Source organism: Delphinapterus leucas, chromosome 3 (genome assembly GCF_059928025.1).
Source record: "Delphinapterus leucas isolate spDelLeu-1000000601 "Yukka" chromosome 3, BTC_Dleu_Yukka2, whole genome shotgun sequence".
Classification (NCBI taxonomy): domain Eukaryota; kingdom Metazoa; phylum Chordata; class Mammalia; order Artiodactyla; family Monodontidae; genus Delphinapterus; species Delphinapterus leucas.
Window position 1 is genome coordinate 128,841,646 of NC_143131.1, and position 25,201 is coordinate 128,866,846.

Sequence of the window (25,201 nt, forward strand, 5' to 3'; positions counted from 1 at the left end):
TTCCAGCATGGGGAGGGTGCAAGCTGGTTGGCAGGATGCTGAGGGGAAAGAAGAGGAAGGTGTGGCTACCATTCTCCCCCAAAAGGCTGCCCTTCTGAGACCACCCAAAAAGTAGTCATCTTGGATCCTGCAAAGACTTTTTTCCATGCACCCCACTTGATAAACCAGGTTCTCTTTTTCTACTCTGCTTCTATGAGGTTGGAGCGTGGAAGACAGTGGAAGAAAAGGTGATAGGATATATGATTTTTGTGTGTTCCAAGGTGTGTGTCCGTATATATGTGTGTGGACAAATAAAGTATGAAGAATTGAAGTATATATATATTCACATGCATATGTAAGTATGTGTGAGTTATAGATGTACATTTGTGTATATGGATGGGTATACTTATGGATGAATTTTGTGGGTATGTAGGTGTATGCTTATGTGTATCTTTGTGTGTGTATATATATATATAGAGAGAGAGAGAGAGGTATTTGCATATTTATAGAGAGTTGTACATGATCTTTTGACTATGCGTGTGTGTGAGTACCTACGTATAAGTTTGCATTTATGTATATATACTGAATAGCTGGATTTTATATAAATTTGAATTATGCTAATTTGATGTTATAAAATTTAAATGTTAATAGTTTAACTTTATCTGCAAACTTTGAAGTAATGCAAATCTCCCCAAAGTTAAAAATTATTTACTGTGTTTAAAAAAATATGTTTAAAAGCAATGCTACATGACAGTGGTTGTTGATTTATGCCCTCTAAGAATGCAGTTCCTCTCCTTACACATGTGAACGCGTGCACACACACACACACACACACACACACACACCACTCAACATTTTCCTTGGGAAATTTAGTGTTGAATTACGTGAAGTCTCAGGAAAGTCTCCCTTATCAAAAGTGTAACTGCCCTGTCTGCATGTTTGTTTATACATATAACCTGGAGTAGGGTCTCTGTTGCTCTGTATAACCTATTCATATGTAGGGATAGGCCCATATAGGCATGGCGAGTGGTGTGGGGTGTCTCGGGGGAAGGTCTCTTTGGATGTATTTGATAACAATGAGCCATGCTAACAAGCTGAGCAGTGGAGGGGCTTTCCCAATGGGCATAGCAGGCTTTTTTGAGAATGAAGAATTTACTTTACTTCTGGATATGTTTTGCAGAGAAAAGGATATTTTTCTGGAGTGTAGGGGAAGAGGTATGGACCATGGGTCCTAAAGAGCTTGGTGACATCCCTTTGGAGGGGGTGGGAGGAATCACCTAGAATCTCCCTTGCCTAGGGCACTAGTCGGAGGCCAGCCAAGGAGAAGCAAGGGCAAGTGTAGTCAACGATGTCCAGTTCCAGAGATGGTACCCTGAGTCCTTCTCCTTCCTCTTGCCCTTCACTCCAGCTTCCTTGCCTCTACTCCTCCCCCACCCTCACCAGGCTCTCACCTCTGAGCACTGCGGGCTGTTATCATTGATGTCCAGGACAAAGATCTCCACGAGGACTGAAGCCTGGAACTTGCCATCGGAAGCGGTGATTCGGAGCAAGTACTTGGCCATGTGCTCACGGTCCAGGGTCTTCCTCGAAAAAATCCTCCACTCATCCCCAACTTGGCTGATGCCAAACTGGCCCAGGGGGTCTCCCTCTAAAAAGATGGGACAGAGTTTCCTGAATCCAAGCAACAGGAACAAACCAGGCTTTGTGCCCTATGTGGCTGCCCACCTGACACTCTTTTTTAGGATTGTTGGGAAAGGCAAAAATTTCCTCCCTTAGCTAAGGACTCATAATTCTGCAATGAGTCCGTTTATCTGGTGTTATGAAGCCTCTACCAACTTCAAAGGCCTCCATTAAATGGAATCATCACTGCAAGAAACACTGCTCCAGAATATGTGGCTAAAGGGCAGGTTTTTTATTTTTGTGCATTGGAAGGCATCGGAGGAAGTTAAAGGGAAGCAGATTGCAATTCTAGAAAAGAACCTTCTAGTATCTAGTATCTGTTCAACAGTGGAGGGGTGGGAAATGATCAGTAAAAACTCTCTGCGGGGGCTTCCTTGGTGGTGCAGTGGTTAAGAATCCACTTGCCAATGCAGGGGACATGGGTTCAAGCCCTGGTCCAGGAAGATCCCACATGCTGTGGAGCAACTAAGCCCGTGCGCCGTAACTACTGAGCCCACGTGCCACAACTACTGAAGCCCGTGCACCGCAATGAATAGTAGCCCCCACTCGCCACAACTAGAGAAAGCCCACATGGAGCAACGAAGACTCAATGCAGCCAAAAATAAATTAAATAAATAAATAAATAAATACACTCTCTGAGGCTTTATTTTATGACTGAGGACACAGGCTAAGTGGAGGTTCAGATGGATCGCTAGATTTGCTTCTGAGTTATCTTTCCTTGATACCAATCACTGAGAGGAGAGATGGATTTTTGAGATTCTAAGATGCCAGAGTCCTCAGATTAAACTATTCCAAGAGTTGATGATATATTGACATTTATTATTCTATTATTCAGAGATTTTAAGACTTTTGTGTTTTTAAGAGTCTGATATTACAAGATGACAAGATTCTATTTCACTAAGACTCCATATTTCAAACAGCTCTGATCCAGGATCTGTCTCCAGGAGTCTATGATTCTTGGTTGGAACTTTAGGCTCATTAACTCTCTACCAGACAGCTGTGATAGCAGAAGAAACCATGACTATGGGAATGGAATGACATGGTACCTGGGAGATGGGGAAAGGGACACTGAGAAGTAAAGAAACTCTCTTTTAGCCACTGATTGGCACATTTAGCCACTGGGCAGAAATTGGGGAAATGTAGGTTTACAATAGGTATCCACTGGGGAAAGCAGTTTGTAGGGTATGGTTTTAATCCCAGCCCTGATGCAAGCTTGGAGTGTGACCTTGGTTGAGTTTCTTCCCCTGTCTGGGCTTTGGTTCTCCCATGTATGAAATGAGGGGATTGGGCTGGAATCATATCCAAGAAAGTGTTTTTGCTCCAACACTTAGGTCCTATGGTTGACTAGGCAGCGTTTTCTACTATCGACAACTTGCCCTAGGCAGAATACTACTCTACAAGGACAGTCACCTCACAGAGTTTTCATGGACCACACAACTGTTGATTCCCTCTCTGTCTCCCAGAAGCTAACTGAGAACAGTTGCAGAATCTCACTTCTAGTCTATCTACTCCATCTAAGGTAATAAGAAATCCTCTTTACAATGCACTTTGCAAAAAGCTCTCAAAGCTTTTTCAAGTTAGATCTTACAAGCGTCCCTGTGAGTTGATTGAGAACAGGCACGCCAAGACTACAGATGGAGCAGTTGAGGTCTTGGGACGTTAAGTGATTTACCCAAGGTCACGTTGCTAATGAGTGGCAGAGCCATGTCTTAGGGAACCTCTTATTGGACTTTTTTCAACGCACCCCAGTGACTCTGTTCCAAGATAGGTATACTTACCTGTGATATAGCAGGTGACCTGTCTGTTCTGCTCAGAGATATCAGCATCCAAAGTTTTAAGAGTGGCCACAGGCTCACCAGGTTCACTGTTCTCAACCACAGATCCTCTGTAGTCTTCAGAAGCAAATCGGGGGGCATTGTCATTCTCATCTGTAATGGAGACTTCAACCAGGACCTGAGAAGATAGCTGGATGGTCCGGCCATGGTCATAGGCCACCACATAAAAGTGGTAGATCTGGCTGGTCTCACAGTCAAGTTCCTGGAGTGTGGTGATCCAGCCAGTTTCACTGTCAATGGCAAAGAGCTCATGGATATTGCTGCCAGGGTCCACTGGCAGCCTATAGCTCACCTGGCCATCATTCCCAGTGTCCTGATCATTGGCAGTCACTTGAATGACTGAGGTCCCCACTGGCATATTCTCAGTGAGAACAGCCTTATATGGATCAGCCTCAAATACAGGCCTGTTGTCATTGACATCCTTCACTTGGATGTTGACAGAGACCAAGGAACCCAAGTAAGTGTCATTATGGGGGCAATGTGCCATCAAATCAATCTGGTACCATTTGGTGGACTCGTAATCCATGGCCTTCCTCACCTTTAGAACCCCTGTGTCTTGGTCCAAGGAAAAGATGCCATCCTCGTTGCTCTCTGGTGTGGTGCCCTGCACTAGACTATAGATGACTGGATCTTGGGCTGCCACTGCTTTAACAGAACCAATTTCAGACCCTTCTGGAAGGTCCTCCGATGCAGAAAAAGTATATAGAGGTTCAGAAAATTTGGGCAAGGATACTTCATTAGGAACCACCTGAAGTCGTAACAGCATGAGAGAGTTCCAGTGAGGAGGGCCCCCATCTTGGGCTTTGATTTTTAAGTCAAAGGCCCGATTTTCCAATCCCACCAGGCTCTCTTTCACCTTGACAACACCAGTGGTTGGGTTGACTTCAATGACCTCTTCTTCCAAGTCCTCCACTGAGTCCACTGAGTAGGTGACGTCTGCATTCTGACCTTCGTCTGCATCATAGGCCAGCACCTGGATGACTGGGGAGTCTTTACTGATGTTGGATTGAATGGATACTGTGTACTCAGATGCTTTGAACCGTGGGGGGTTGTCATTTTCATCCGTGAGAATGATCTTCACAGTGCAGAAGGCCACTCGTCCTCCTCCATCCTGAGCCATGACCTTAATAGCAATGACTCTTTCTGTGGAATTTTCCCGATCCAGTTTCTGCAGAGTGGTGATCTGGCCACTGGGGTTTATGGAGAACTTCTCACCTGCTAGTTTATTGATGATGGTGTAATCTACAGTGCCATAGGGACCACTATCTTTGTCTATGGCTAACAACTCAATCACCTTGGTTCCCACCTTTGCATTCTCAGCTAATTCTGCCTCATAAACATGCTGCTGGAACTCTGGGCTGTACTTGTTGGCATTTGTAGTATTGATATACACAGGCACAGTTGCTCGGAAGACCCCATCAGAAGCACCTACCCGCAGATTGTAAGAAGAATACAAGTGCTTTTTGCAAAGGTTGAACATAGAAATTATGCCCGATGAACTGTTAATGGAGAAGTGCCTGTCCTGGTTGCCAGAAAGAATCAGGTACTCCAGGCGGGAGGCGTCCCTGCTGTCGGGGTCAAGAGCTTGGACTTTGAGAACCAGGTGTCCACAGGTTGCTAGCTCACTGACATTGGCTTCATACTGAGGTTGCCTGAACTCTGGGGGATTGTCATTGATGTCAGACACATTGACAACCACAAGGGTTTCGCCAGTTAGTGGGGGATCTCCTCTATCCATGGCCCTGACCTTCACATTAAAGTGTTGTTGGGCTTCATAATCCAGCTCTTGAACTGTGGACATCTCCCCCGTGCTCCCATTGATCTGGAAGAATTTGGAAACATCCGAGCCATCCTCTACAATCTGGTAAGACACATCACAGTTCTGCCCTGAATCCTGGTCAGAAGCCAACAGTTTGATCACAGGAGTCTGAGCAGGCAAACCTTCTGAGATTGAAGTGGTGTAGACCAATTGAGAGAAAGTGGGAGGATTATCATTGACGTCCTCCACCAGGACTTCTACCGTGGCTTCAGAAAATGACCCCAGAGCTGTGTCTGTGGCTCTGACTGTGAACACATGTTTGGTCTTAGACTCATAGTCCAAAGGGCCTGTCACTGTTAGGACACCAGTCTTAAAGTCAGTGGTGAACAGCATCAAGGGCTCTTCCTCCACAATGTTGTAGATGAGCCGGAGTCCCTCTGGACTCCGGGCCTGGGTGTGGAGAATTGGGGTGTAGAGTGTGATATTTTCAGGCACTCTGACTTTGTAGTAAGGACTCTGAAACAGTGGGTTGGATTTATTTCTCACAATGACAAGTACCTCTTCCTCAGTCTGGAGGGATGGGGTTCCTCCATCTCGAGCAATGACTTTGAGGTGATACTTATTTAGAGCTTGATAATCAAAGGGTTTCTTTAATGATATGTCCCCAAGATAGGGGTCGATTCGAAAATATCTGTAATCTTCTGCAAATGCATATGTGACAGCACCATTCACCCCCAAGTCCTGGTCAGTGGCAGATACCTGAAAGAGGACGTCCCCTGGCTCTGTGCCATCTTGGATGATTGTGTGGTAGGGCAGATGTTTAAATTCAGGGCTATTGTCATTGACATCCTCAACAGAGACTTGGACCAGAGCCTGAGCCACCCGCTGAGGTGTCCGACTGTCCCTCAATTCCACCGCCACCTCATGAGTGTCCTGCTGTTCTCTGTCAAATGCCACACCTCTTGTCTGCAACACGCCTACTGATTTGACCATATGAAACATATCTGTGCCATTCAAGAGAAAGTAAGACAGGGTGTCATTCAAACAATTGCCCTGGGCACCAAGAATCACCAGTGCCTTTCTGTCCAGCAAATTCTCCTTCACTGTTGCCCTGTAGACATCCTGGTCAAACTGTAAGCTTGTGTTAAGGGCTTGTGTCAAAGAAATTTTTACTAGTGCAGTATCTTGATACAGGCCATCAGAAGCCTTGATGATGAGCTCCCGAGAGAGTCCCAGCAAAGCAGGATTCAACACAGATATGCGGCCAGTAATGGGATGGATGGCAACAGCTTCATCAGCATTGCCAGTTTTGATGCTATAATTGACTTCTGAGTCATCGTCACTGGCCTGCACCATGAGGAGCTCCATACCCCGGTGGATGGGCTTCAGTACTGCTACTTCATATATCTGGTCTGAGAACCTGGGGGGACAGTCATTTATATCTCTGACATTGATTGTGACCTGGGCAGCCGTGGGTGCAAATAAGACAGGGCTTCCTTGGTCATGGACATAGATGTTGAATTGGAAAGAGGGCATGCTCTCGTAATCCATCTCTGATACAGTGGTTAGGGTTCCCATGCTGGGATCGATTTTTAAAAACTTCAGAGCTTCTGGCTCCAAAATTTTATAGACCAACAAGGAATTAGCTTCTTTGTCACTGTCAGAGGCACGGATCACAAGGGGGTTGTTGTTTTCATCCACTATCATGCTGTTCAGTGCAGCTGCTTCACTAATTTGGCCCACAAAAGTCAACTTTGAGAACATGGGAGCATTGTCATTTTCGTCAATGATATAAACAAGAACCATGACATCAGTAAATGCACCCGCCATGTTGCTGCCTCGGATTTTCAGCCGGTAAGATGAAATTTTCTCATGGTCCAAGTTCTTCTGGGTAGAAATGAGTCCAGAGTATGAGTTCATGGAAAATACACCATTCTTGTTTCCCTCTCTTAACTCATAGGTAACCTCTGAGGAGCTTGTAGCCGAGATAAGGAGGATTGGGGAACCAACAGGGATTGATTCAGGGATCTCTACAAAGTACTCGGAGTTTGAAAAGATGGGGGCACTGCTATCTGAGGGGTAGACATGAATGATCACTGTAGCCAGGTCATGCCATTGTGGGGAGCCTTGATCTTCTGCCTTCACTGTCAGAGTATACTGGGCATGATTTGCCTGATCAAGTGTCTGTGCCAGAGTTATGATGCCTAGTAGGGCATTGATGTTGAAGAAACCTTCGCTGTTCCCTGAAACAAAACACAAGATAAATTGAAGTTTACCACACCCTCAAGAGGTACCAACTAGGCTTTCTAGATCAGTAAAAGGCAATCACACAAAAGTTGGTCAGGGCAAAATCCACATCCTGCACCACCCTGGATTTAATTATGATATAATGTGTAGGGTAGATATATACTTCACGAAATTCCTTATGTGGTGCTCATATTAGGTGCTCCATAAATGGAAGCTTCAATGATCACTAAGTGTTCGGGCTGCAACTTAAGCTATAAACTAAAGCAGTAGTAGGTTTGTGGAGCAAAGAAAGGAGACATACTTTGTAGGAAAAGCACACTCCATCTGTATTTCAGTGCTGACTTTTACAGGACAAATTTCAGTTACGTTGTTTAGAATTTTAACCCATTCTTTACGTAACTTGTAATAGCTTTGATTATATACTTGATAGATGAAAATTGTAAATATGGAGTCAAAACTGATACGGACTGGAAAAACCACCTCGTCTAGTCCTCATATAGCCTATTGTGGGAAAGTCCATTGTCAGGCTTGGGAGTGAGTGGCAATGGGTTGAGTGGGGAGGGACTGGATAGCACACACAGATCTTGAGGCTCCTGATCAAATGCCCTTTCCACCACACCTGGATTTCCTAAATTTTAGGCATTCTCACACCGCCTTTACAATTTTTTTTTTATTCAGCCACTACCTATACAATAGTATAGTATATGATTTATGTCATTATTTAATGGATATTTTCCTTTAAATTGGTTTATTTTTTTAATTTAAAATATTTTTAACAGGCAGCTTTATATTGGTACTTTAAAAAGAAAACCATTATTGCTTGTCACAAATCAGAAGTTACCGCAAACACCAGTCAATGGAAAATATTTTCTTAAAATCTGGATAAAATCTATTGCTTGCTAAAAGGGTCTGGGCCTGAGAACTACAGGCTTTCTTTGGCGAAGAGTAGCAAGTATTAGAGAACTGCAGAGATTCTAGTACCCAAAGGAGTCTTCCTTGACTTATGAGGAAGCCCAAATGAGAATCGAAAATGGAGTAATTTCTCCATGTCTGATTACCTATCATTTTTGTAATCCTTTTAAAATTTAATGTTTATTTAGATAAATACATAATACCATTTCAAATTTAAGCTTTGAGGAAAGTTGTGATTATGTGACATTACGTAGTTCACAAAAGATAATGTTGAAAACTAATCATATTTTCCTAAAAAAAAAATTCTCAAAGTTATCACAGTTTTTAGAGTCTGACCTTACTTGGACTGCAACTATCCTTTTTTTCCTTTCCTTTTTTAATACTGTGGTAAGAACAGGCATCATGAGATTTTACCCTCTTGAATTTTTAGAGGTTTTAGTACAGTATTGTTAACTATAAGCACAATGTCATACAGAGATCTCTAGAACGTATTCAGCTTGCATAACTGGTACTTCTTTCCAGTTTTATTGAGATATAATTGACATATAACATTGCATTAAAGGTGTACAACATAATTTGATATATGTATAAGTATATATTGTGAAATGACTACCACAATAAATTTAGTTAACATCCGTCACTTGACATAGTTACAAATACATTTTTTTCTTGTGATGAGACCATTACCTATTTAATACCATGACGTACACCTAAAAAATAACAGGGAAATACATGAAATTATTTTCTCTAGGTCATGAGAACCATGGCTGAATGTTATTTTCTTCTTCATACATTCCTGGTTTTTCCAGGTTTTAAAGAATCAGAATGCGTTATTTCTATATCAGAAGAATATTTTAAAACTAACCCTATCTGTAAAATAAAATTAATACCAATATCAGTGCGGTTGTCAGTGAGATAAAAGATGTGATTATACTTCGTAAGTCACAAAAAGTAAGCAATTAATGGGTTATAATTTGTATTATTATTCCTCAGGGATGAATAGATTTCTGCCGTATGACAAGGTATAACAACTTCCGTTTCTTCAAAAAATGAAAATGTAAAAAGTTCTGAATCCTTAAAGTATGTAAGATACTGAAAGCAATAAATGAACATTATTATGCCCCTTTAGGGCAGAGAGCAAGTCACTCTCATCTTTGATTGTCCGCAGCAGCTAGCTCTATGAAGTATTAATGAATATTAAAGATAACAATAATTATTAAATATCAATTATGAATTATCAGATATTACATAACTGAGAGCAAAATTTAAAGGAATACAGAGAGTTACAATTGTGTGTATTTTTCACTGGCATTCTCTGTCATCGACCTTAATCTAACCGTGATTAATTAGTTGGGTACTGGATATTATCATTTTTAGTTGGGTAGTGGATATTATCATTTTTGTCCTATTAACTACTTATAATTAACACTTATCAATGATAGTAATAACCCCTGGCACTTGTATAATATTTTACAGTTTACTGCATGTGTTAACATACATTTTCTCATCTTTACAACGAGTTTCTGGCGCAGGTAATATTCCTATTTTTAAGATAAAAAACAATGTAATAGATATGAAATCATGATGTGGCCTTAGAAGAAAATACTCCTAAAACTATGCCGTATATCTTACCAAGTATTTATAGGTCCCTTTTATTGTACATACACAAAGATATTATCTTTTAAAATGTTGCACGGACTTCATAAACATCCTTTACATGTGTGGTTGTTGGTGAATATATATGTATTCTCTATGTAAATTCTCCCATAACTTGAGTAATCCTTTGTTACTGTTCTTTCCACCTTTGAAAGTGCATTAACTTAGGTCGCTATAGTCCCAGGGAGTGCTTTAGAATGATAATTTGCCAAAGCTTAGCGAGCTTGGCACTTGAATAACTTGCAAGTCCATGCCTCTGGTGCTTTCCCTTACTGCCAAAGTCCCTCCCTTCATGTCCCGAACTCAGGCCTCTCACCTTTGAGGAGGGAGTAGTGGACCTCAGCATTGGCTCCCCGGTCACCATCCATGGCTCGGACCTGGAGCAGCTCTGTTCCGGGGGCTGTGGTGTCAGAAACACTCATCTCATAGTGGAGCTGGGTGAAGCGAGGAGGGTGGAGGTTTCCATCCTCCACGTGAATGGACACCCACACAAAATTCCTCTTGATGGGCATCTCCTGGTCGCGAACCTGTGGGTCCAAGGGTGCAATGGGATGAGCAGCAAGTGGAATGGGAGGAGGGACGGTTAGATTAAGGTCGATGACAGAGAATGCCAGTGAAAAAGGCACACAATTGTAACTCTCTGTATTCCTTTAAATTTTGCTCTCAGTTACGTTCTTTTTTCTTCTTAAATAAATTTATCAATTCGTGATTATTAGGCTTAGCTATTTTCAGGGATAATTCCATTTCAGGAGAAAGGCAGAAATAAGCAGAGAAGCAGTATTTTCCAAATTGGTTCTCAGAGAATATTAGTTCTTCAAGATGTCAACACGTTATTCAGGAAAAAAAAAATTCTATGGTCAAATAAATTTAGGGAGCACTGAACTAAAATGAAGTTGAAGTTTTCTTTGCTGCAGGACTTCTCAGAGCCTTTAATATATATATAAGTGCCCAGAGGATGATAAACTAACACATAAGAACCTTGAGTCTGGAAGGCTTGGCTCTGATTTGGGTTCCATCGTAAAGAACTGTATGATGGTGAGCAAGTCTCTCTTCCTCTATGGGCCTCAGGTGTAAGATAAGAGAAATGGGTGGGACCAGGGCTGGGACTAGAGTGAGGCAAATGAGGCATGTAGGGCATAAATTTAAGGAAGCTCTCACTCTCAGGGTCATAAAACTGCAGGCATGTGACCCTAAGAGTCAAGTCTTCCTTCATTTGTGCCCTATATACCTGCTTGCTCTGGGTGGGATGGTCTCTGGGTCCCTTCCAGCTCTGACGCTATGTGAGTTTGTGTGATCATGCAGTCATGGAGCAAGGAGAGAATTCTTGGGGGGTATTTGGAGTGAGCCCAGAAAAAGCCAAGTTTGCAGGGGGTTCTTCGGCAGCTGTCCCATCTCTTTCCTCACTCCCAGGCATCCGTTATGGAAGGTGCCTCTGGCAGGCTGTGAAATGTCACAACTCATCTCACGGATTATCATTATGAGCATTAGTACAGCTGGCTCAGCAGGAGAAAGGGAACCTTCAGCCCGCCTCCAAGCATGTCCACCCCACACATCGCGTGCCAGCACATCCTTACCCAGTTTTTCAGTTAACTCACCATAACTGTCAGTGTGTGCTGGGAAGGCCCCGAGCCCAGGTCCAATTTCCCCACAGTTACCAGGACACCACTACTTGGGTCCAGCTGGAAGAGGCTGGCACTTCCCGGGTCTTGGCTGCCGTGTATGGTGTAGATGAGGCCCTTGCCCTTGTCTTGATCAGTAGCCTGGACTCGGAGGAGCTCAACCCCAGGCAGTGTGTCCTGGGGAACTCTGACCTCATAATGAGGCTTCAAAAACTGGGGCCGATGGTGGTTAACATTGGCAATCATGAAGATGTAGACCTAGGGAGGAGAATGAAAGAGAAATAGACTGTAAGCTCCAGGGGGTCAGGAACCTTGTCCGTCTGGTTCTCCACCATAACAACTGGGCCTGGCACACAGCAGTCACTTGATAAATATTTGTTGAATGAATGATAGGATTTCAAAATCACAGGGCTTTCAGATGGTATGCAGTTTCGTGGTTTTCAAAAACAAAATTCTTCTTAAAGGGCCTTTTCTTCAGATGCAATTTTTTGGGTGCAATTGCAGTATATGAAACAAATAAAACTGGCTGAAAGCAGAGTAGAAATCCAGAGCCCCACTTACCATCATTCCTATGTCTGTGGTAGCCCCTGTGGCACTCTACCTTTAATTAAAACCTGCTCATTTAGACAAAACCCCTCATTATATAGAGATCCATAGTGGGAACAAGAATTCTCCCAAGATCACAGACATAGAGAGTGATCAGACAAGACTAGAGCACAGAACCTTGATTCCAAATTCGGTGTTCCTTGAGGTACACCACATGCACAGAGAGCCTTCAGTATCCTCATCCCAACCAAAGAGGCCCTAGTGTGCAATGGTGGCACAGTGGTGAGCACAGCTGCCTTCCAACCAAGGAGGCCTCCCATCTCCTCTCGACTCAGGGTTCCCAATGAGGCCTCTCACCTGGGTGTCAATGGTGTGGGACCCATCGGTCACCTCCACGGTCAAGTTATAGCTTGACCTCCTCCTTGTATTGAGAGGCTTGGCGATGACAATGCTGCCTGTGGTCTTCTCAATGTCAAAGTCCATGTCCTTGTCCCCACCTGGACGGGTGGTAAGAGGAAAGCACACACGACCTCAGTGATGTAGGCAGTAGTAACACAAGTACTATGGGATGTGGCTGGCAGATCTAGAGGAGGTGGTAGTTTATCCTCTCAACTTATTGTCAAATTTTTGAAGATCCAAGTGATGATTCAGGAAAAGGTACACTTATAAGGACTGAAGAGTCCCAGAGGAAGACCAAAATTTGCGCTAGAATGTATTCTGCTACTAGTATTGAAACATGCAGGAGTAATGGAGCTCTACATCATGGCTTACAGGTAGTTTGCATAGTCTAAAGCAGCTTAGACACAGGAAAAAATGGAAGTAACTCTGTTCAACAAGAGGGAATTGTTTTAATAAACTGAGAATCCAAAATATAGAATTAGCATGCAGCTATTTAAATGTCTGCTCGTAGAAATTTGTTTAGTGGCATGGAAATATGTTCATGAGATATTTTAAAAGGTTATATGACAGGGCTTCCCTGGTGGCGCAGTGGTTGAGAGTCCGCCTGCCGACGCAGGGGACGTGGGTTCGTGCCCCGGTCCGGGAAGATCCCACATGCCGCGGAGCGGCTAGGCCTGTGAGCCATGGCCGCTGAGCCTGCGCGTCCGGAGCCTGTGCTCCGCAGCGGGAGAGGCCACAACAATTGAGAGGCCCGCGTACCGCAAAAAAAAAAAACAAAAAGGTTATATGACAATATTTTCATATAACCCTAAGTGTATGGGTGTATAAAGGAAAAGACCAGAGGGAAACATAAAAATGATAACAGGGGATTATCTTCAGGTTAGTGGGAGTTTAGGTGATTTTTATTCTCTTCTCTGTACTCATTTGTGTTTTCTAAATGTTCTATAAGAAAAAAAGTCAAATACTTAAAAAGAGCAGTGAATCAGAACTGGAAGTAAATCTAGGAGGTCAAAAAGCTTGAGACAGGCTGGTATCCAACCTCTGAAGCAGGCTGGGAATCTCTGTAATAGGACTTCATGGTTCAGGGGGTACTGAAGCTCTTAGATTAGAGATTCTTGACCTGGAATCCCTGGCTGGGTTTCAGAGAATCTATAAAACCCCTAAATTTGCATGCAGGTGTGTGTGTGTGTGTATGTGCGCGCGTGCATGCGCACATACGCATGCACGCAATCGCATGCATCTTTCTGGGAAGAGGACCTAAACATTCATCAGGTTCCCAAAGGAATCTATGAACCATGCCCCACCCCAAGATGTTTTAACAAAATCTTGATTTAGAAACAGAAAGGAATTTCAGAGGAGGCCATGAGAGCTTGGACCCAAGTGTCTCCTACTACAAGAATAGACCCTTGGGCTTCCCTGGTGGCGCAGTGGTTGAGAGTCTGCCTGCAGATGTAGGGGATACGGGTTCGTGCCCCGGTCCGGGAGGGTCCCGCGTGCCGTGGAGCGGCTGGGCCCGTGGGCCGTGGCTGCTGGGCCTGCGCGTCCGGAGCCTGTGCTCCGCGATGGGAGAGGCCGTGGCAGTGGGAGGCCCGTGTACCGCAAAAAAAAAAAAAAAAAAGAATAGACCCTTTCCCTGATCTTGAGGCTGGAACCTGGGACCAGAACGTTAAGCAGGGCCCCAGGGTAGAGCTGGCCTCGGGCTCATGGTCAATGAAGTCAGCTCTACACTGATGTTCACATTGAGGCAGAAGAGGAAACATAAAACTTGTGCTTTCTCCTCTGGGCTTCTCTGGACCACTGTCTTAGGTCTCCCAGGAACTTGGGATAACTGAGGCCCTGTCTGGCTCTGGCTGGGGTTACCAGTGAGACCGTGGAGGTTGCACCTGAGATCACAGCTGGTGCGAAGGAAAGCTTGGCAGAAGCAGTGGTCTGACTACCCACTGCCCCAAAGGACCAGGGAAGAGGCAATCACCACTCATGGCCAAAACAGCAGCTGCCACGGAGTGTGACCTTGAGCAGGCTCAGAAGGATTGTGTCCTAAGGACTAGGGCTGGTCTGCAAGGATGGGACCCTTGGGCCCTCACCTGAGATGTTGAACCAGAAGAGACCAGGTCGGCCCTCGACACTGATGACTCCCACCATGTGGTTCACGGGGTCTGTCTCCATGACTGTAAAGCTGTAGTGGGATTCATCAAAGGCCAGTGGGATGGAGGAGGGCCGGGGCTGGGGGATCCACTCAATGTGTAGCCGGACACTGGCCGAGAGCGGTGGCTGCCCACTGTCTGTTGCCTTGACCTGAAAAGAGGCCAGAAGGTGAGGCTTTGACTGTAGGGTTGGGGTTAAGAAACAAGAAGACCCTGGTGGCCAGGCCAGGAGACAGAGCACCCTGTGACTGACTGAGCTGGCCTTTCGTCCACTGGTTCATCCATTCAACACACAGCTGAGAGCTTACGTAAACAGGCACCAAGCCAGTTGCAGCAGGCACAGTGGTGAACAGAACATAGAACTGTGCTGCAGAAACTCATAGGTAGTAAAAAATGAATCAAAGCCACTATTATCTGAAGGCTTTGTGTGCTACTTCCTGAACTGGACTTTCCATGAATGGACCCTTTACCCTTCCCAACAGCCATCAACATAATAAACTAGAATTTACTGAGCACTCCCTATTATCAGGCCCTGCTCTGAAAGCATTGTGTGCAATATCTAATTTAATCCTATTGACAGCCCTCAGAGAGGTACTGTTATCACCTCCCTTTTGCAGGAGGAAACCGGGGCTCAGCATAGTGAATTCACCTGCCTGGGATGTCTGCCTGGCCAGCAGTGAGGATGGGGTTGGATTCAGGCTACTGACATGAGAGCCCAGGCCGTAGCCACTTGCTATATTGGCTTTCTACAAGGAAGATGTTCTTATGCCCGTCTTACAGATGATGAAACAAAGGTTCACGAGGGTTAAGTGACTTGTCCAAGGCCACACAGCTGTAAAATGGCATTGCTAGGATTGGAATCCAGGCTTATCTTGATTTCAAAGCCCTGCTCTTCTCACCAAAATCCTTATTTCTAAGTAGGGTGGATTTTCCAGGCAAGGACCTTATTGCCCTAAAGGAGAAAGGCCCAGAATTCTGATCTTTTGGCTGAAGTCGGGATTCCCAGTTTCTTTGGGAGAAAGCCACGGAGGGGAGTATTACCTCCATCAAGCCTGAAGGCTGTCCCCCTCCTCCCGTATCCTCAAAGAAAATCCCTGACCAGGTATGCCACTCCCCCTCCACGGCCTCCATCCGTCCCTCACCGTTAGGATGTTGTACTCTCCAGCTGGGAAGATGCTGCTGGACGACACCACGCCTGTGACTGGGTCGATACTGAAGCCCCCCTCGTCACTCTCCTCGATACTGTAGGTGACCCTGCCATTGAGACCCACATCCGGGTCTGAAGCCACCAGCCTGTACACAGCCCCAGGGGTCAGTGGGCTGAGCCTCTCTGGAAGGCGGACATTGAAGAGCTTGTGGGAGAAGACAGGGGGGTTGTCATTGACGTCCAAGATGTGCACCACCACCCTAGAGGTGGACCTTAGGGAGGGCTCCCCGTTGTCCAGCACAGTCACCTGGGGACAGAATCCAGTGTGAGTTGACAAACGCAAGGCAGTGAATATGTATCGCCACCCACCACAGTTCTGCCACTACCTCTGCTTTCAAAAGCCCGGAAATACCAGTCCATCTGTTGTTTGGTATACACTCGTGATTTTTATTATCATAACCTTACCTTCTTGGAACCCAGCTCTTTGGTAACCTCGCCCACAGGAAAGCGAGCAACAACAGAGAAAGAAACCAGAAAGAACTGGAAGAAGAGTCACAGAGGCTCTAGACAAAAGCTAGAACTCTTTACTCAGAAGGCCAATGGCCACTTCTCGGAGACCATTTACTTTTTATTGGCTCGTAATTCTAGTAAGCTTTGTTCTCGCTTTTCTTAAGCTACTGGAGGTTAGAAAAAAATAATTGAGGAGATGTTAATGGAGGCATGGGCGGTACCTTTGGAGTCAGACATGCCGCCCAATGCATGAAATGATATCAAGAGACAGAATAAAGGCACGAAAACAATTTCAGAATCGGGCTGTTTCAGGTAGGGGCAAATCATCCCATGCATCAGCATGAGAAGAGACATTTCCACTTTAAATGATTCCGAGTTCTTAATATATTTTGCTGTTTAAAGATAAATGCCTCTGCTGAACTGTGGAGAATGCCTCAGTCCCTAGAGGGCCATTTGGCTGCCGTTACTAGTAATGCCTGTTTCATACAAAGGGAACGTCCAGAGCCTGGGAGCATAGAAGGCAAAATTCCTGCCGAGGAATATGTGTCCCTCCCAGCTGACGTCTTTAAGACTAGAAGAGATGCCTGTTCATTGGTTGTGGATAGTGCAGGAGGGGGTATAACTAGATTCCTTCTGATTTAATCCCCTCTGGGTCAAGACCGATGCCTCTCATTGGAATGGTCACCAGGGATGCTTATGTGATTTCAGAGATGTCCTAGAAAGAGCACAGAGCTAGAGGACAAAGGTCTGGGTTTTCATCCTGGCTCTCCTACTGACCTAGTGTTTGACACTGGGTGACTCTCTCTAGAGCATAGCGATGGACTGGAAAGCAGGCCGGACAAGTGCATAGCCCGTGTGTACTGCTCCGTCTTCCTGTACTCACTGCAGGTGTTGCTAATCCATCAGTGCTTCCTGTCCAGCCCTCACATGGCTTCAGATTCCTTCCCTTCACAGTGCTCGAGAGCCAGCGAAGACGCTGAGAGTCTCCACCACAGCAAGGCTCAGCTTAAGTAGCAACTCCTCTCTGAGTCAGCACCCTCCTCAGCCATCGCCTGGAAACGTGCATGTGGCCCCAAGGCCTGGCTTGGCTCCAGCCTGGCCTCCTGCAGGAGGTTTTCAAATCTAGCGAATGGGTTCAGCAGCATCACTCACCTCCAGGATGTGTTCATCCTTGTTCTCTCGGTCCAGCAGCTGGGCAGTGGATAGGACACCTGGGGGAGAGATGGTTGGAGGGAGACTGGAGCAAAGGCTCCCAGGGCCATTTTATTTTTATTTATTTATTTTTTTAACATCTTTATTGGAGTATAATTGCTTTACAATGGTGTGTTAGTTTCTGCTTTATAACAAAGTGAATCAGCTATACGTATACATATATCCCCATATCTCCTCACTCTTGCGTCTCCCTCCCACCCTCCCTATCCCACCCCTCTAGGTGGTCACAAAGCACCGAGCTGATATCCCTGTGCTATGCGGCTGCTTCCCACTAGCTATCTATTTTACATTTGGTAGTGTGTATATGTCAACGCTACTCTCTCACTTCGTCCCAGCTTAACCTTCCTGCTCCCCGCGTCCTCAAGTCCATTCTCTACGTCTGCGTCTTTATTCCTGTCCTGCCACTAGGTTCTTCAGAACTTTTTTTTTTTTAAGATTCCATATATATATGTTACCATACGGTATTTTTCTCTTTCTGACTTGCTTCACTCTGTATGACAGACTCTAGGTCCATCCACCTCACTACAAGTAACTCAATTTCGTTTCTTTTTATGGCTGAGTAATATTCCATTGTATATATGTGCCACATCTTCTTTATCCATCATCTGTCGATGGACACTTAGGTTGCTTCCATGTCCTGGCCGTTGTAAATAGAGCTGCAATGAACATTGTGGTACATGTCTCTTTTTGAATTACGGTTTTCTCAGGGTATATGCCCAGTAGTGGGATTGCTGGGTCCTATGGTAGTTCTATTTTTAGTTTTTTAAGGAACCTCCATACTGTTCTCCATAGTGGCTGTATCAATTTACATTCCCACCAGCAGTGCAAGAGGGTTCCCTTTTCTCCACACCCTCTCCAGCATTTATTGTTTGTGGATGTTTTGATGATGGCCATTCTGACCGGTGTGAGGTGATACCTCATTGTAGTTTTGATGTGCATTTCTCTAATGATTAGTGATGTTGAGCATCCTTTCATGTGTTTGTTGGCAATCTGTATATCTTCTTTGGAGAAATCTCTATTTAGGTCTTCTGCCCAGGGCCATTTTACTGGGATAAATTCAAGGGTTACGTTCAAAGCCTAGATCAGAATTCTCGTCTTTGGAGAGCAAGAGCATGAGGGGGAAATGGAACTCTGGAGAGAAAGAAGGGGAAGAGAGGAAGGGGAGAGGACAGCCGAGGTGATGGCATGAGCAGAGGTTCCCACCTACTTCCTGCTTTCACCATGAGGAGGGTCCTGAACACAGTATATTGTTGAGTAAAAAAGGCAGCTCATCAGGAGTTATAACAGGGATCACAGTCACTGCCTTCAGTTCACGAGAAATCACAGAGGGGTGGCTTTTTACTCCTTTGTTGTAATTCTCTTATTCATCTGAGACCTAGGACCAGCTCTTCCCATGCCGGGCTGGCACAGATGAGCCAGGCGAGTGCTCCTCTGTAAATTCAGGAAGGTGAACTTAGTGATCTGTAATTCTGGTTTTCATTTTCTAGACACTGTGGCTATAAATTGAGGCTATAAAGGCGAGAAGGTGCCAGTTCTCTGCAAGCATCAGGAAAGTCAAGCTCAAGGTTTTCGGGGGCCCAGAGGGGCATCCACGCCCATAGACTGAGAGGTCCTAGCTGGGTAGGGAGGTCTCTTTTCAATGAAAGCAGAGCTATTGGTAGGGGGTCAGTGGGTGTTCTAAAAACTTTCAGTAAGTTTCTTGATCTTGTTTAGGCAATTAAATGACGGAGTAATGGAATGAAGTGTGGGGATGGGGGCTCCATGAGAGAAACGGGGATCCGGTGTTGGGGATGAGGCCTCCAGTGCTGGAAATGGGAGTGTGGTGTGAGGAGTGACCTCTGTCTGCGCCATGTTCCGGCCTCCTCGTCCTCCCGCCTTTTCTTCCCTCAATGAAGGCAGGTACGGGAGGAATCTGGGAAGGCTCCTGGAAAGCCCCACAGCTAGAGAGGAAGATGCATTCCTCTAGGACAGAGTGAATATTGTTTCAGGTTGCCCCACCCAGCTTATCCCCAAGCTGAGGGGCCTCATGGGGAAGGCCTAGCATCTGGGTGACCCCCGGGAAGAGTGTGGGGATGAGAGGACCCTGGCTGGGAGCCTTCCTTCTGGCTCAGTCCTGTTCTCTCTTCATCCCCTCCCCCCTCTCTGTTCATCCCTCACCATCCTCCTTCTCTCTGCCTTCCCAGAGCTTCCTCTCTCCCTTCCCTCTCTTTGCATCTTGGAATCTGTCACTCTTTCTCCATCTCTGGTTTTTCTTTTCTCTCTGCCTCCCCCGCATCTTCTCAGGGCCAGTGTCCCTGGAATTGCTGCCTGGCCTCCTGGGCCATTGCCCGTGTTCTCAGCCTCGTCCCCCCTCTGAGGTTGGTGTCAGGATTTCCAGGGAGTGCCCATGTAGGATGGGGACATGGTGGAACCACCCCCAAGGGACTGTGTGAGGGTCCACCAAGGACCCTTCCTGGCATGAGGCGGGGATTCAGCCGATTCAGCTCTTATCATTTCTCTCCTCCAAACAAATGTCCCCCTATCACCCCATCTCAGCCCCTTCCCTCTCCCTCCCTTCCCTCATCCAGTGGTTTTATAACTACTGTTGATTCCACCTCTAATGGATTCTAGATTCTTCTACTCTTTTTACCCTGACCCACCACCATCTAGGTCTTACCCCACCTACCCTGCCAGCTTCCTCTCCCCCCTCTGCCCTTCCTCAGAATCATAAGAGCCAGCACTCACTGAGCTCTTACACGTCCAGGCATTCTTCAAAGCTCCTTATATATCTCCGTCTATTCACCCATTTAGTCTTCCCAACCAGCAAAGAGGTAGCTATTATTATCTCCATTTTACTGGTGAGCAAACTCAGACATAGAGCAGTCAAGTAACTTCCCCAAGATCTTACATTTGATAAGTGGTGGAAATGGATATGCCTTTAGAAAATGGGCCTACTTGCTCATAAAAGACTAGCAAAGACTGAGGAACGGTCAGACACTGGAGACCAAGGACACGTGAGGACTAGAGGTAGTGTGGGGTCCTGGATGGGAATAAGGATGTTAGCAGAGAAAACTGGGGAAATCTTAGTAAAGTCTGTATTCTCCTTAATAGCCTTGCACCAGTATTAATTCTTAGTTTTGATAAATGTGCTAGGTTAACATTAGGGGAAACTGAGTGATGGGTGTATGAGAACTCTCTTTGCAACTCTCCTGTAGGTCTACAATTATTTGACCATTAAAAATTTTTAAAAGAAGAAAAAACTAAAAGGAAAAAAAAAGAAAAAAAAATGGACGTACTTGCTCTGTCTTCAACAAGACCTGGGTCTTTTTCCCTCCTGGCTATTTCTCCTGTCACAGTCCTTGCCCAAGTGCCCTGCCAGACTGTTCCTTGTCAAATCCTCCAAATCCTTCAGCTCGGCATAGCCACCCCTGTTCCACGAAGCCGTTGCTGGTCTACCACACTGAGCAGCTTCCTCTCTCCTCTAAACAGTCACAGCACCACATCTACTCATATTTTAACAATGTGGTACTCTTTTTTTTATATATATAATTTTTAAAAAAAATAATTAATTAATTTGGCTGCGTTGGGTCTTTGTTGCTGTGCGCAAGGGCTTTCTCTAGTTGCAGTGAGCGGTGGCTGCTCTTCGTTGCGGTGCACGGGCTTCTCATTGCGGTGGCTTCTCTTGTTGTGGAGCACAGGCTCTAGGCATGCAAGCTTCAGTAGTTGTGGCTCGTGGGCTCAGTAGTTGTGGCGCATGGGCTTCGTTGCTCCGCGGCATGTGGGATCTTCCCAGACCAGGGCTCGAACCCGTGTCCCCTGCATTGGCAGGCAGATTCTTAACCACTGCACCACCAGGGAAGTCCCAATGTTGTACTCTTTACACTGGTTCTATAGCTTTTTTTACATCTAGATCTTCATGGTCCTGATGGATTGGATTCCTCAAGGCCTGAAATTATGTTTTATACCTTCCCCTCTCTCTACAGCACGTAATTTCAATGCCTCATCAGGGCAGACACCTTTAAACACTTGCTGAATAAATGAGTATTGGGCTTAACAAAAGATTGTGGATGCTGGCAGAGATTCATTCATTCATTTCCCAATTATTGAGGTCCTACTGTGTGCCAGGACTTCATATTATAGTGGGCAAAAAAAAAATCAAGCTTCCTTTTCTGGAAAACCTTTGAAGTCTAGTGAAGGACATGGATAATTAATGGAATAATCACATACATGAATATAATGTTCTAAGTGATAAGTGTTTTTAAAAACTAGATGCTGCTGGGAGATGTATTATAGTGTCAGGAAAAACTTTTCTAAGGAGAGAACAGCTGGGCCAAGATCTGAAAGAAGAGCAGGAGTTAGCCTGAAAACAGAGAGAAGAGACTCCTGGCAGAAGGAATAGCATGTGCAAAGGCCCTGTGCCAGGAGAGGTCATGGACCAGGGCAGGCCATGTGGCTGGATCCAGAGAGTGATAGAGCAAGAGAGGCAAGATGAAGCCGGAAAGGAAAGCAGGGGCCCGGTCAGGCACAAGTCTGTGGGACACGGCAGGGTCTGGCTTTATCTTAAGGGCACAGGAAAGCCATCCAAGGGATCCAAGTATGGAAGTGGACAATATAATGTGGATAAGAAAGGTGGGGGGGGGGGCGGGGAATCATTGCTGACTTATTATTTTATTTTCAAATGTTCATGCTGATAAAAATTTCTTCTCAACTGTAGGAAGACTAAGAGCTCTCTGCCCTCTGGGGCATTTTGCCAGACCTGGTGTCAGGGAACTGTTGACAGTAAACAGAGCAGGGATTTGGAAGAAGTAGAGAACCTATTGCCTTAGGTGAGAGATCTCTTCCCTCTTCCAAAAAGGGAGGGACAGAGTGGGCCCAGGCGGAGAGCCAGCTTAGGCCTGTTCTTCAAGAGAAAAGCATTCTCCTTCTAGGAGGACTAATCCACTCCCCGAGGTCAAAGGTTCCAAACAGATGTCACAGGGCGAAGGGGCGCTTGTATCCCCCGCCCACTGTCTGCCTCAGGATCCCCAGGCCCATCGCTCCTCCTGACTCCCTTTTGCCTTAAGGATCAGGAAGCTGCTGCCAGCACTCTCCCCTTCTCCTTCCTCCAGTCTTGCCCGAGTTCTGTCCTTCCAGGACGAGAGTCAGTTGGAGCTGGAGAGTGGGAAGTTGGGTTCGAAGGAGAGAATGTCAGCCTTCTCTGCAATAGGGTTGTTGTTCATGGTCAAGAGGGACATGTGGCCTTGGAGCCGTACCTGCAGCAGTGGGAACTGGCTCTCACCTTCTGCTGGGAGCCAGGCAGGCAGCATAATTGCAGGAAGCAGGCGGGAATAGGGACTGTGGGCACAGAGGACACACCTGCTGTACACAGGGAGCTGCTGTCAGCTCCGGGCAGCTGTGGCCCTGCGGGATGTGTGGTCCATGTGGCCAGATCTTGTTATTTTAAGAACAACCAGAAATCCGGAATATTTTGCGAAATTTCCAAAATTTTAAATGTTGGCAACAACTTGAAAAATCACCGTTTAAAGCTTGTGCAGGCCAAACAGAACACCTTTGTGGGCTGCATCTGGTTCATGGCTGCAAGCCAATGACCGCTGGATTCCTCTAAACCATCCAAGATGGCCTTGGACCGAGGACAGACCTTTGTGAGACGGTTGGTTGCTCTGAAGTGGATCTGTATGGCCACCGTGCCGTGAGCAGGCTTGAGATCAGTGTGGGACTAGAGTTAAGAGATTCAACCTGTGGCTTGTGATTCTCAGGAATGGTCAGTTGGGAGCACTTGGAGGTCTGAAATAGTCCCAGCTTGACCACCTAGGGAACCTGCTTAGCTTCCCTGGGCTCCAAGGAAAGAAAACTCACATATTCTTATTCTCCCACGGAGATGGACTTTGTTGAGCAGCACTTCTCAAACTTAGCACACATCAAAATCCTCTGGACATCATATTAAAATACAGATTTCTGGTCCCCACCCTGAGCTCTGACTGAGTAGGTCTAAGATGGGGCCTGAGAACTTGACTTTCTAACAAGTTCATAGGTGATGCTCATGATGCCATTCTAGGACCACACTTTGAGAAGCACTGTTGTAGATAATCCTATGCACCCAGATTTCTGAGGTCCTTACCTGTGAGAGGATGAATAACAAAGAATCCCATTTGGTTGCCACTGGTGATATTGAAGGTCAGCTTCCCTTTGGAGCTGGAGTCCAGGTCCCAGGCATCCAGCTGAAGCACGGAGGTGTGCAGGGGTGCATCCTCCCGGACGGAGGGGTAGAACACGGGTCTGGACATCTGGGGTGGGTTGTCATTGACATCCAAAACCTCAATGTAGACTTCAGTTACAGAAGAGAGGGGGGTGGAACCCCTATCCACTGCCAGTACCGTCAGCCAGTAGCAGGACATGAATTCTCGGTCCAGGGGTGCCAAAGTCTGAATCATTCCTAGGGATAGTCAATCACCAAACCCAAAATAGTTTAGAGCTCAAAGTAGCTTTAGAAAGCACTTTACCTAACAATCCTGAAATGGTACTGTGGAAAGGATATTAATAACTATTCCACGAGAAAAGGGAACTGTGGCTGATATGGCATGGGAGCTGCTGAGTTAAGCACAGGGAAATTCATATCCTTATTGTAGAACCTCTCAGAGCCTTTCTCTGCTAAGATAGGCCCATGACTGGGGCATGTGGGCATATGCAGGGTTTCCAGAAGACCATGGTAGTTGACCTACTTTCTCCTGACTACTTCAAGCCGAGTCCAATTTATTCATTTCACATTCTCTAAGTGGGATTTCCTTACATTTGTCCTTAGACTGGTTCCTTCAAGCTTCAAGTCCTTATAGATACCAATTCAAGGGTAGGGGTTTGATAAATAAATTGCTGTTCCCCTCTCCTCATCTTCATGATTTTAGAGACTTGGCTTCATTCATTGGTTCTCTCATCTACAAATTGCTTATTATGAGCTAGCACTGTTCTAGAAGTCAAGGGTCCAAGAGTGAGTGGAAGAGGCTTGTAGCCTAAGTTCTTATGGGTCACACTCAGCTGGAAAGACCCAGATGACAGGGCAGAGCCTGTACTCAGAGCCATAGCATTGCAGAGCTGAAGGAACCTTACTCCTTTGACAGATGGGGAAACTGAGGCCCAGAGAAAGAGCATGACTTGACCAAGATCATGTAGCAAGTAAGCAAAAGAGCTGGGTCTAGAATTGACTCTCAGTCTAATGCTCGTTCTACCACATCACCCTGCCCTCTACCCCAGAGAGAAATCATCCCATCAAGAAGGACCTACTTTTATTCACCTGGGATCTCTCCCAAGGTGCCTATCTCAGGACCTCACAAGTAGAGGGTGCCCAGTGAGTGTTTGCTGAATTGCACTTATTTTCTGTGGAGCTTCAAAGGTGCCACCTTTTTGGAGGACAATTTGAAAATATCTATTAGCATTGATATTAATTATATATCCATGGATGATGGATATATGGATATAATATATCTATTAATGTTATCTTTTGACCCAAGAGCTCCATTTTTTAAGAGTTTTTCCTGTAGAGACTCATTGCATATGAGTAAAAGTATATGAACAAATGCAGCCAT

The 25,201-nt window shown here is 45.6% G+C and overlaps 1 protein-coding gene across 9 annotated transcripts in view; it reads right to left on the bottom strand.

Annotated features, from left to right (window-relative positions):
- The window catches only part of FAT2 (FAT atypical cadherin 2), an 87,465-nt gene that overhangs the window by 38,898 nt on the left and 23,366 nt on the right, over nt 1–25,201 (bottom strand). For all 9 annotated transcript variants that reach the window (XR_016392820.1, XM_089909580.1, XM_089909579.1 and 6 more), the window contains 9 exons: nt 23,743–24,057; nt 17,586–17,644; nt 15,919–16,230; nt 14,717–14,927; nt 12,591–12,730; nt 11,664–11,945; nt 10,385–10,595; nt 3,438–7,496; nt 1,431–1,627 (listed from right to left, as the gene is read on the bottom strand). Coding sequence is in view for 8 of the 9 variants with exons in the window: in XM_089909580.1 (XP_089765706.1) it covers nt 1,431–1,627; nt 3,438–7,496; nt 10,385–10,595; nt 11,664–11,945; nt 12,591–12,730; nt 14,717–14,927; nt 15,919–16,230; nt 17,586–17,644; nt 23,743–24,057 (5,786 nt within the window). In the remaining variant the exon portion in view is untranslated. The remainder of the gene's footprint in view (nt 1–1,430; nt 1,628–3,437; nt 7,497–10,384; nt 10,596–11,663; nt 11,946–12,590; nt 12,731–14,716; nt 14,928–15,918; nt 16,231–17,585; nt 17,645–23,742; nt 24,058–25,201) is intronic.